This window comes from Pan paniscus, chromosome 6, assembly GCF_029289425.2.
Source record: "Pan paniscus chromosome 6, NHGRI_mPanPan1-v2.0_pri, whole genome shotgun sequence".
In the NCBI taxonomy this organism is placed as follows: Eukaryota; Metazoa; Chordata; class Mammalia; order Primates; family Hominidae; genus Pan; species Pan paniscus.
This window is the reverse complement of record NC_073255.2, coordinates 49,138,291-49,150,430: the sequence shown is the minus strand read 5'-3', so window position 1 is coordinate 49,150,430 and position 12,140 is coordinate 49,138,291. Positions and strand designations below refer to the sequence as shown.

Genomic DNA, 12,140 nt, shown 5'->3' with positions numbered 1-12,140 from the left:
AGCTCTGTCCTGGAGGTTGGTCAGTGCATGTGGACAGAGCCCAGCATGGCTCTCCTGGGTGACCAGCTAAGGGGACAAGGCAGAGGCAGGGCTGAGAGGACCACCCATCCTGCTAGGTCAGCCCAGCTCAGCCATATCACACGGCAGTGAGCATGGAGCTCAGTTCTCTGCCAATGGCAGCTGAGTCTAGTACCATCCAGTCAGAGTCTGGTACCAGCCCATGTGGCATAGCCCCCTCGGCCCGCAGAGAGACCCCGTCTGTCGAGTGTGCTTCAGTTTGGCCTCTGTGGTCTCTCCTGCATTGATCAGGTGTAAGGGCATAGGAGACCCAGTGTCCGGCCAGCTGCAGGGTGGCAGCAGTTGTCCCGGCCTGGAGACCCGGGAATGGGCAGTGCCTTCCCAGGATGGAGGGCAGAGGGTCTCTCCTTGTCCCACAGAGGCCTGCAGAACCCCCAACCCAGGTGTCTGGGATGCCTGTGACTGCTCCGCCTACCCTGGGCTCCTGCGGCACCTAACGCATGCTTTGAACTTGAGACACAGAAAGGAAGTTCCCGTGCCCTTGAACGCTAGGGTAGATGGGCATCGACAGGACTCTGGCCACGGTGAATCTGGAGTTAGTCCCAGGCAGAGATGTGAAATGAGCAGCCCCCCAAAAAATGGTTGGCCGGGAGCCATGCACTCAGGAGGGCCGGGCCCATGCACCCCACACTGCGCCCAAGGAGTGCACAAGTGATTGTTTTAAAAGCGGGTTCACAAGGAAGGATGTTTGGGAACTGACTGAGACAACAGGGGCGTCTGCTGCAGGGCTTCCCAGAGCTCTGACGGCAGCGTCGGCCTGAGTCCTTCGAGGAGGGCTGGTTTGTACGTGGCATTTGCTGCCCACTGGACTGTGAACTTCTGTCTTTTTATTTCCCACTGCTGCTGTGGTACATCTCCAGTAGCACAGTTTGGAAATGCAGGTTTTGATAGACTGAAGGATCTAAATGGAACCCTCTTAGTACCAAGGACTGTCCGGGGTCTCTGCCAGCCCCGCCGATGGGCCTAACTGTGGTGCCTCCTTTCCTGTGAGAATCTTCTGAGGACATGCCCGGGGAAAGAGCTCAGTTCTGCTGCTGCCTAGGGTGCCATGCTGGCCCCGGTTCCAATGCAGAGCCTGGCTGGAAGTACCGCTGGGTTGGCGGAGGCTGCGTGCCTGGCTCTCCCCTCGGGGGTGGGGTAGAACTAGCCTTCTGAAACCGCCTGCTTCAGTTGGCCACAGCTTTTTGAAATGTGTGTTTCTGGAAGGGACTGGGTCCCTTCCTTGCCTGTTCAGCTCCCCACGACAAATGTCCTCAAGGCGAGGCTGGATGCTTCCTTCCTCAGGCTCCTAGGAGGAGCCCGTCCCCCAGCTGTGTCGGGCAGCTGGTCACCAGCAAGGACAGGATCCCCCAGCTGCAGCCTCAGGCTGGCTGGCACTGGGCGGGTGTTTCTGGGATGAGTTGTGTGTACTGGAGATGGGAGGGGAGCTGAGAGGGTGGGATGCACAGACAGGAGAGGGGACTATGGAGGTCCTGGAACCCTGAGTTCCAAGTCTTCAGGACTCTCCCTCCACAGCAAGTTACAGGGAAGCAGATTTGAGCCACAGGGAAGCAGATTTGAGCTGCAGCGAAGGGGAGGGTTTTCAGTCTGTGCTATAGGGAAGTGGGCAGTCGGCATTTCTGGTCCTGGGAACTCAATGGGCAGGGCTGCCTTGGGACATCAGGGAGGTGGCCCTGTGCTCAGCTTCACCAGGAGGGGCCTTAGGCCTGGGGACAGAGAGTGATGCCTGAGGCCCCTCTACTTCTCCATGGATCCTGGGAGGGACTCCTGGGCTTGATACAAAATTGTTGAGAGTTAAGAGATCTGTGAGGAAGGGGAGGCTGGGAATAGAAAGTGTGTGCCTACTGCACATGGGGTCCGCAGGGCCACGTGCAGCCACTGCGCAGGCACGACCCCAGTCCCCACAGAGCCCAGGAGGGGCCAGAGCCATGGAGGAGGCAGCACTGGGCATTTGGACAGGGAGGGGGTGGTCAGCAGGCAGCAGGCCCAGACCTGTCTATGCCCTGCGGGGTGCAGCCTCCTGATCTCCACGGCAACCTGGAGCACCCAGCGTCAGAACCACCGGGAGGGCTTATGGAACAGATGTCCAGCCCTGCAGAAGTTCTGGCTCAGGAGGGTGGGGTGGGCCTGGGAATTTGCATTTCTGACTGTACAGGGCGATTCTGCTGCTGCTGCTGCTGCTGGGGTTGGGGGAGGATCCCATTTGAGAAGCGCTGCAGTCCTAGGTTGAAACGTGCCTGTCTGTCCCCACCCAGGCCTGCATGGGCAGCACGGGGTCCCCAGGCAGGAGGACCCAATTTCATGGCCTGGCCAGCCAGGGTCCTGGAGCCAGGCGGTGGGGGAGGGATGGGGGGTTGCTGTGCCACCTTCCTTCCCGGCTTGGCCCGGGGGCAAGCATCCTCACACTTCCCATGTCGTCATCCCCTTGGCTCCAGCCTGGCTGCCTCTCTAACCCTGCTGTACCGGCTGGCCGCATGGCCCTGGCTCTTTTTGGTGAGCGTGGTCCAGGACTGGTGACCTGTGAGTCCTGGGCCTGCAGTCTTGCGCCCCTGCCCGAACCAACACAAATCTTGTTTTCTCTCTCTCTCTTCCTTCCTCACTCCCTCCCCTTCTCACCTTTCCTTTTCTGTAAGGTAAGCTGACTTCCTCTTTTGGTTTTTTATTTATTTTTATTTTTTAGTTCTGTAATTAAAATCCTAACAGCCATGGAGGGTGTGGGCACCGGGGGCTGGGGCCAGGCCCCTCTGACCTCTGAGAAGGGAATGCTGGGTGAGGCAGGGGCCCCGCTGCTGGGACCAAGTATCCTCAGGGGCTTGTGGGCAGAAAGGCCTGTGCTGGCCCCAGTCAGTGCACAGAAGCGGCCCCAAGGCCAGGGCTGCTGGGCAGCTCGGAATGAGGGCAAGCAGGGCTGCCCTTGGTGCCTGAGCCAAGGGGCCAATGGGACAGACCTCTGAGGCCTGGGTGCCAAGGTATGAGGTCTGAGAGCAGGGTGAGCGCCTGGGCTGGGACAAGGCCCTCTGAGTGGGCGGCCAGCTGCAGCCCACCCACCCCTACCCCAGGAAGGCAGGGCCCGGGAGGGCATGACCTCTGGGGTGCTGGCTCAGCTGCCCCCACCCCAACCTGACACCGCTAGTCCTGAGTTCCCATCAGGGAGGAAGCAGCATCCTGCCTTCCTCTAGGAAGAGCTTGCATGTGGCCCAGAAGCCAAGGGGGCTCCCCAGCACCCACGGGCATCTCTGGGTCTGGTCAGAGGAGAAATCTGGATGCTTGCAGGAGCCCCAGGGTCATGGAGGAGGCTGGAGACAGGGCTGTCCTGGGGTGATGGGATGGCCCCCCACCTGCTCAGAGCCAGCCTGGGTGCTGGAACCACACTTGCCTCAGGACCCTGGGCTTGCTCCTGGGGAAAGAGTGGGGTCAGGCAAAGGGGTGGGGGTGCGCTGCAGCGAGACCCAGGCCCATCACTCACCATACCTTCTTCCTCCCCATGCAGCAGCCAAGAGTTTACTCAACAAGAAAGCAGATGGAGTCAAGGTGAGGCTCCAGTCGGGCCCTGGGGTGCCGGGGAGCCCAGAGCCTGCAGCTTCACCCCCACTCCCTGGGGCTCCTGCTCTGGAGTCCCCCTCCCCCCATGCCCTGAGAGACACGGGACAGGGAATGGCGAGTGAGAGGCTTCTCCCACCTAAGAGTTCCTCTTCCCTCTCTCCACAGCCCCAGACGAATAGCACCAAAAACAGTGCAGCCGCCACCAGCCCCAAAGGGACGCTTCCTCCTGCCGCCCTGGTACTGAGCTCCTCAAATTCTGCCTCTCAGCCCCTCCTACGCCCCTGGCTGTGTGATTGCCGCTGGTCAGAGGGGGCCGGGTGAAGGTGGGGTCTGGCCCCGCCTGGCCTGTCTGACAGCACTCGCATGGCCCCCGCCCCTCATCCCTCACCGGTGGTGAAGTGGAGAGAAGAGGCCACTGTTGTGGGGGGCTCCAATTCAGACAGGTTTAGGACTGCTCTGGGGAGCCCCTGGCTGAGACCCACAGATGTTGGGGTGCAGCGGAGAGGCCCAGCCTCCCACCCATGTTGACTTGTGGATGTCTGTCCAGGAGTGTTCAGGAAGTCAGTGAGGCAGAAGATACCCTCTCCCCACCAGGACCCCACCCTCAGCTCCTCCACCATCCTCAACAGGCCGACCCACAGACCACTCCGAAGGTCTGGCTTGGTGGGGCTGGGCCAGGATCTGCAGGGGGAACAGCCCATAGTGGCACATTCCACGGCCCATGGGGAGACGGGGCCACGGTGGTGCAGTAGAGAGGTGTCTAAGCCAGTGGCAGCCAAGGGGAGGGCTTGCCGTCACCTCTGTGTTCCCTCAGTGCTGCTCTGTGGCTGCCTGAGAGGCAGGACTTAGGGGCTCCCTGCCGGGGAGGGGAGGGGTCCCCACCATGCTCCGCTCCAACTGCGCCCCTCAGTGCCCCTTGCCCTGGGGGCTCCTACAGGTGAACCCTATAGCAGTACTCCCAAGGATGTAAAGTTGTGGCTGGTGGGTGCCGGCCTTCCTGCTGGGGCGCTGTGCTGTGTCCCCTCAGCTGTCCTAAGAGCTTTGGGGCTTACTGGCCCGTAGGTCCCCATATTTGCTGGAAGCAGACTTGGTGTCCCCTGAGAACCCCAGGCCAGGCTTTGGGAGCCAGCCCCAGACCGCCCACGGGAATACTGGGTTTGCCAAATGGCCACCTTGAGACCCAGGAGAGGAGAGCGGTCCTGGGAGGGGCGAGCTGCTCAGAGCAGCCAGGCCATGGCTGGAGGGTGGCCTGGTGCAGCCTACCTAGGGCCTTCCAGTGGCCAGGGCAGCCCACGTGCCAGCCTCACAGCCAGCCCCATCTCAGACCCTGTCCATCCCATGTGCCACCCCCACCCCCATGACATCTTCAAACCTGTGCCCCCCACCACGCTGGGGCACAGGTTCAGGCAGTAAAGGGTAGGGAGAACCCCTCAAGACCGAGCCTGGCTTCTCTGGCTCCCACACACATTGTGCAGCTTGTCGGGGCCCCACACGGTCCATCTCCCACCCTGGACAGCAGCACCTCCGCCAGCCTGGACAGAGCTCCTGTCCATTCCATCCCTGCCGGCTGACCCAGGCTCCTCCCCCAGCTGCTCCACGCCGCCTCCATCCCTGTCCCCCACTCTGCTCTGCACTTCTTTCTCGCAGGCTCTGGCCACCCACACCTCCTCTGTCTCCCTGTTCCCCTCCTGGTGGTCTCCGCTTCCTCCTCTTCTCACTTTCCCTCTCTTTCCTTCCTCTGTGTCTTCCTTCTTCTGTAGGAGCCTCAAACCACCGTCATCCATAACCCAGTGGACGGGATTAAGGTACTGCCCCACTTTCCTCCTCCCGCTTTCCCCAGGCAGGAGGCTCCAGGCCAGGAGAGAGGTCTGGGGCAGCATTTGTGCCAGAGTGGAGGGCAGATGTCCCATGGCCCTGGCCACCCCTCCCCGCAGTACGGTAGGGCCCCAGTCCGTCTTCGTGGGCAACAACAGGACAGACTGGCTCAGGCCCCAGGCGCGCCCCTGGAGGTGCTTGGCACAGTTGCGCCCGGTCCCCACGTGGCCGACACTCTCAGACCAGGGCTCTGCGTGTCCCACCTACCGCAGGCAGTAGGGCTTCCTGAGGTCTGGAGCAGGGCCTGCATCTCAGGAGCTGCATCCTTGGCCCTCCTGGCTGTCCTCCACCCCACCTCCCTCACGTGGCCCCCAGTGCTTCCTGCTGAGCAGACCCTCCCTCCTCTGCTCCCCTCTCTGCTCTGGCCATCAGCTCCCATCACATTGGCATCATCACTCTGGGGCCAGGGAAGGGGCTGGCTCTCTGGGGTGGTGGGAGGGATGGGGCCAGCAGCCAAGCCATTTCCAGGACTTCCAAAACAGCGCCACTACACCCAACACGGCCCTCCAGCCCAGCTCCCACCTAGGCCTGGGCTCCTTACAGAGTCCCCAGAGTGCCTCTGTGGGGACCCCCACTTCCTTCTGGCCAGTGCCACCACCCAGCCCATCATCAGAAGACATCTTTCTCCATGGCAGGGACCAGGGGGTCCAAGGGGCACCCATGGTGCTAGGCACCAGGGCCTGGGCATTCTCCCCACCTGGCAGCTGGGGATGGGTGCCCCTGGGACCCGTGTGTGTCTGGGGTGGGTCATGCTCTCTGCAGGACTCCTAAACAACCTTCTGGGCTGTGGTGAACTCTGAGCCTGCACCTAAAGACCTGTAGTTCTGGTCTAGGGCCTCCGAGCAGTGTCCAGGCAGTGTCCAGACCAGGGGGCGGTCCCCCAGAGACCTTGTAAGATGTTTCCTCTGAGGAGCAGAGCAGGCCTCCTGGGGACCTGGGGGATGGTCTTTTGAAGGGCAGCAGCCCTGGAGCAGGGTGGGAGAGTCTGGGGCCACCTCTGCCCTCTAATGCCACCTGAGAGGTGAGGCCGGGGCCTGACTGGACGTCCAGTCCCAGAGGGGCAGGTGCCCTGAGGGAATGTGGGCGACAGGAATGCTCTGCCTGGGGCCAGGCCAAGGTTCCTGGAGCCCTGTGCGGATCTGCAGAGCTCCTGGGAACGCCTCACCCTGTATTTTGGATGACACCGGCTGCTGCTTCATTGGAACCAGCCAGTCCCATTGTGTTTTACGTCTTGGAATTTCAAAAAGCCCATTTTCCTCTCTTGTTAAAGAGTCAGCTGAGCATACCAGTCTCTCTGCCAGGCTCATCTTGCTGGGAGAAGTGGAGCCCTCATGTGTTGGGGATGCAGGGTGGCCACAGCACTAGGGTGGCAGGGCCGGCCTCGGACTCCATGCCAGCCTGTGCTGGCTGCCGTGAGAATGCACCCTGGTGAGGGGCGCCCTCCCAGGGACCAGCACAGAACTGGGTGTCTTCTCCGGTCACTGCCACATGAGGTCCACAGAGCTGGGGCCCTGCAGCCGCCAGAGGGCATGTCCCCTGAGCCCCTGGCCTTTAAGCCCCGTGGAAGCAGCCGAGGCAGAGATCAGCTTCAGAGCCTAGGCTGGTCCTGACACAGGCCCAGCCCTGTCCACCTGCCCTCAGCCACGTCCCACCTATCCTTGGCCGCATCCTGACCCGCTGCCTCCCGTGTTTCCTCAGGAGTCTTCTGACAGTGCCAATACCACCATAGAGGATGAAGACGCTAAAGGTACCTGCACTTGAGTCCTTGCCCCCCCAGTGGCCTTGGCATTGCTGGGTTGCTCTTTGAGGTGGGTGGGACTTGGGCAGGGTCAACTCTCCTGCGACGCCTGGTTTATGCATGTGTTGAGGGGCTCAGGGACCCTGTAGCTGTAATCCTGCTCCAAGCCTGGGTGTCAGGCCTGCCCAGAGCAGAGAAGCATGGCAGAGATGACCGACAGCTGGGCAGTCTCGGTCACCGCATCCAAGTGAGGAAGCCATGGCTTTGCATGGAGGCAGGTTCTCCACAGCAGGACCCTCACGGGGAAACAGGCCCATGGGTAGAATTTGTTCCAAGATGCTGTCCTTGTCTTAAAGCTCCTTAAGCTTGCGTTTCTGTCCAGCATGCACTTGCCAAGTGGCCGGGCAGCTGGGTGAGTGTTTCCGTGTTTGCCTTTGCTTAGCCAGGAGTGTCCTGCTGTGGTGGGTTTCTGCACCACAGATTCCAGGTCCCCCTCCCTTGCTCACCCAGGCCAATGTCTTGTGTGTTCCCCAAGAGGCCCCCAGGGCACCAGGCACTGGGGCATGCTCCATGGATTCTGCCGCCTCCAGACCACCCACATGGGGCCTCCTGACCCTCATCGCTCACACGGTCACCTAATAAGCCTTATGCTGTTCTCAGGGCTACCCTGGTGCCCAAAAAGGGTCAGCCACTCTTCCAGTTTAGGGGAGAAAACTTCTCACCCGTCCAAAGCATAGCCTTGCTCCTGCCCGGCCTACCCAGCTATGACACTGTCCCTGAGCAGAGATGAGCACAGGACTTTGGGCCCTGGATGCCGGAGAGTGGGTGTTTGTGTGATTCCCCTGCAGTCTGGAACAGGCCCCAAAGGCAACAGCATGAAGGCTGTCCAGAGGTTCTGCCATCACCCTCAGCCGAGTGGGGTGCTGAGCAGTGAGGGAGGGGACCTGGGAGGGGGGCCCAGCCTGGATCCTGCAGGGGAGAAGAGAAGACAGCCAGAAGCCAGCAGTTGTGGCTCAGATCTGAGCCCGAGCAGCCTCTCGAGGTGGAGGCAGACACCCCCCACCCCACCCCGTGCAGAAAGAAGCCGTGCCAGCCTGCCCTGAGGCTGGTACAGAGTCCAGGCAGGCTCAGTGGCCATCATGCCCCTACGATGACTGTCACTCCCTCTCCGTGCACCTGGCCTCTGCTGGCTCTGGCCAGGGGTGGTCACAGCACTAGGGTGGCAGGGTGGCCTCTGACTCTGCGCCAGCCTGCACTGGCCTGTGCTGCCCTGGCCTCTGCTGGCTCTGGCTCTGGCACCGGCCCCGTGTTGGCTTCTTCAGCCTTCACATACCTGGTGCGGCCACCACAGGCCCAGGACCCCCACAGGGTGGCCACCCCACCTCCACCCCAGGAGCCCCAGGTATCCAGCTGTCACCCCCTCCCTCCCTCCTGGCCTCCCCCTGTCCTTCTCCAGTTGCCTTCTTTTCCTGCGGGCGCACCACCCACCTGCCTGCCTCACCTGTTCCGCCTCAGCCCCCAGGGTCCCTGACATCCTGAGCTCAGTGAGGAGGGGCTCAGGAGCCCCAGAAGCCGAGGGGCCCCTGCCCTGCCCATCTCCGGCTCCCTTTAGCCCCCTGCCAGCCCCATGTAAGTAGCCTGGGTCCTGCTGCTGTGGGGGTCATGTTGGAGGGCTGGCAACCCCCTAGAGGGGCCACTCCAGAGCCGAGGGCAGGCTGAGCGTGGACCCTGGCTCCAGCCTCATCACCCCACAATCCCTCACTGGGGCTTTCCAGGGTGGCCCCAGCCCATCGAGCCCCACCTCTTTGTGAGGAGGGCCCTGGACCACTTTCCTGCTCAAGGCCACTGGGCAGGATGGGAGGCCCTGGAGGCTCGGGCCTCAATTCCAGTCTTCAGGGTCGGTGCAGGCCTCACTCCACCTCAGCTTGCGGGCGGGGGGGCTCCCTGCTATTGAGGCAGGCTCTGATTCAGGACCTGACCCCAGGGCCCAAGGGGTCTAGAACACGGGACCCCTCCCACTGGCCTCCTCCGCCTTGCCGCCGCCTCGTGTGTCTGTCTGCCTCATGTTCACGTCTCATCTGTTCCACCCCAGCCCCCAGGATCTCTGACATCCTGAACTCTGTGAGAAGGGGTTCAGGAACCCCAGAAGCCGAGGGCCCCCTCTCAGCGGGGCCCCCGCCCTGCCTGTCTCCAGCTCTCCTAGGCCCCCTGTCCTCCCCGTGTAAGTAGTGGCCCCCAGGCCTGCCGCCTCTGCTGCCGGACAGCTCCCTGCGAATGGCCGGCGCTCAGCAGCTTCCCACCTGCGTGCACGGCCCAGCTACCCTGCCCCGGCGCCGCAGCCTGGAGTCCTGCCCTGGCAGGGCTTCCTGTGGGCTCCCATGCTAACCAGCAGGGCAGCTCCTGGCTTCTCCCTAAGGAGCCCAGACCCCTCCATGGCTCCTGCTCCCACTGCCACTCCCCGCTCGCTGTCCAGCCCCAGGCTTCTCTCAAAAAGGTCTGTCCCAGCCCTGGGCAGCCCTGGCCCCTCCGAGGCCCCCCATGCCCCTAGGCCCTCTCTGCTGATCACTGTCCCAGCCCCACAGACTTCACATCCACCCAGGGGCCCTGCCCATGGTGCCCAGGAGCTGCACTCAGGGCCACCCTGGTTCCTGATGTGGCCCCAACCCCTGAGCACCCTCCCTCAGTCTAGGAGGCTGAGGAAGGTGCCAAAACTGGAACCCCGACCAGGGTCTCTGGAGCTCACCAACAAGGGGATAGTACGGAGAATCATAAGCCTGGCCTCTGCTGACCTGGGCTGTCCTCATGGGGCCAGGCTAGGCCTCCTCTGTAACGCCCGTGACTCCCGCCTCTCCCTGTAACCCCGTCCAGCGTTCCTCAAGGGCCACTTACCTGACAGCTTCTTGCTGGCCAGCAGCCTCTCCCTGGAGGGTGCCCTCTGCCTCCAGCAGCTTCAGCCCACGCCACCCGACAGCCAGAGCATCTGCCCTTCACTCCTGCAGCCTCCTCTCCACGCACCACGCTGTCCGCAGCAGCACCCTCTGTCCCCCTGTCTCCCTCCGTCCCCTCATATCCCCCTCGGTCAGCCTACAACCTCTCCACGTCCCCTTAAGTCCCCGCTCTATCCCTACATCCCCCTCTGTCCCCCAAATTCCCCTCTTTCCCTCATTTCCATTTTCCTCCCCAAACTCTGCTCTGCCCCTCACATTCTCCCTCTGTCCCCCACACCCCCTTCTGTCCCCCACAACCTCCTGTGTCCCCCACACCCTCCTCTGTCCCCCATACACCCCTCTGTCCCCCACACCCACCTTGGTCCCTTCACGCCCTTTTCTGTCCCCCACACCCCCCTCTGTCCCCCACACCCCCTTCTGTCCCCCACACCTCCTCTATCCCCCACACTCCCTCTGTCCCCCACATCCCTCTCTGTCCCCCACACCCCCTCTGTCCCCCACATCCCCTCTGTCCCCCACACCCCCTCTGTTCCCTACACTCTCCCTCTGTCCTCCAGACCCTCCTCTGTCCCCCACACTCCCTCTGTCCCCCACACCCCTCTCTGTCTCCCACACCCCCTTCTGTCCCCCATATCCCCTCTATCCCCCACACTCCCTCTGTCCCTCACATCCCCTTCTGTCCCCCACACCCCCTCTGTCCCCCACACTCTCCCTCTGTCCCCCAGACCCTCCTCTGTCCCCCACACTCCCTCTGTCCCCCACATCCCCCTCTGTCCCCCACACCCTCCTCTGTCCTCTACTCCCCTGTCCCCCATGCCCCCTTCTGTCCCCCACACCCCCTTCTGTCCCCCACACCCCCATCCCCCACACTCTCCCTCTGCCCCCCAGACCCTCCTCTGTCCCCCACACCCCCTCTGTCCCCCACACTCTCCCTCTGTCCCCCAGACCCTCCTCTGTCCCCTACACTCCCTCTGTCCCCCATATCCCCCTGTCCCCCACACCCTCCTCTGTCCTCCACCCCCTGCCCCCCATACCCCCCCTGTCCTCCACACCCCCTTCTGTCCCCCACACTTCCTCTGTCTTCCACACCCCCTCCTGTCCCCCACACCCCCACTGTCTTCCACACCCCCTCCTGTCCCCCTCACCCCCTCTGTCTTCCACACCCCCTCCTGTCCCCCACACCCCCACTGTCTTCCACACCCCCCCTCTTGTCCCCCACACCCCCACTGTCTTCCACACCCCCTCCTGTCCCCCACACCCCCACTGTCTTCCACACCCCCTCCTGACCTCACACCCCCTCTGTCTTCCACATCCCCTTCTGTCCCCCATACCCCCTCTGTCCCCCACACCCCCTCTGTCCCCCAGACTCTCCCTCTGTCCCCCAGACCCTCCTCTGTCCCCCACACTCCCTCTGTCCCCCACACCCCGTCTTCCACTTCCCCCTCTGTCCCCAGTACTCTCCTCTGTCCCCCACCTCCCCCTCTGTTCCCCACACCACCTTCTGTCCCCCACACCCCCTCTGTCTTCCACTTCCCCTCTGTCCCCCATACCCTCCTCTGTCCCCCACATCCCCCTCTGTCCCCCACATCCCCCTCTGTCCCCTGCACCCTCCTCTGTCCCCTGCACCTCCTCTGTCCCCCACACCTCTCTCTGTCCCCCACATCCCCCTCTGTCCTCCACACTCCCTCTGTCCCCCACATCCACCTTGGTCCCCTCATGCACCCCCATCCCCCATGACCCCTTCTGTCCCCCACACCCCCTCTGTCTTCCACACCCCCCTCTGTCCCCCACACCCACCTTGGTCCCCTCATGCCCCCCATCCCCTACACCCCCCTTTGTCCCCCCACATGCCCCTCTGTCCCCCACGTTCCCTTCTGTCTCCCACGTCTCCTCCATTTCCCGTTTCCCTCTCTGTCCCCCAAGCTCCCCTCCATCCCCCACATCCCCTTCTTTCCCCT

The 12,140-nt window shown here is 62.8% G+C and overlaps 1 protein-coding gene across 8 annotated transcripts in view; it reads left to right on the top strand.

Annotated features, from left to right (window-relative positions):
- Positions 1–12,140, top strand: part of CAMK2B (calcium/calmodulin dependent protein kinase II beta) — a 109,612-nt gene that overhangs the window by 87,698 nt on the left and 9,774 nt on the right. For 5 of the 8 annotated variants that reach the window (XM_055115896.2, XM_034964022.3, XM_034964026.4 and 2 more), the window contains 4 exons: positions 3,572–3,609; positions 3,787–3,858; positions 5,382–5,426; positions 7,195–7,243. In XM_055115896.2, coding sequence (XP_054971871.1) covers positions 3,572–3,609; positions 3,787–3,858; positions 5,382–5,426; positions 7,195–7,243 — 204 coding nt within the window. Of the gene's footprint in view, positions 1–3,571; positions 3,610–3,786; positions 3,859–5,381; positions 5,427–7,194; positions 7,244–8,749; positions 8,864–9,326; positions 9,456–12,140 lie in introns of all 8 variants that reach the window. The other 3 variants (XM_034964028.3, XM_034964024.3, XM_034964030.3) reach the window with 2 other exon arrangements.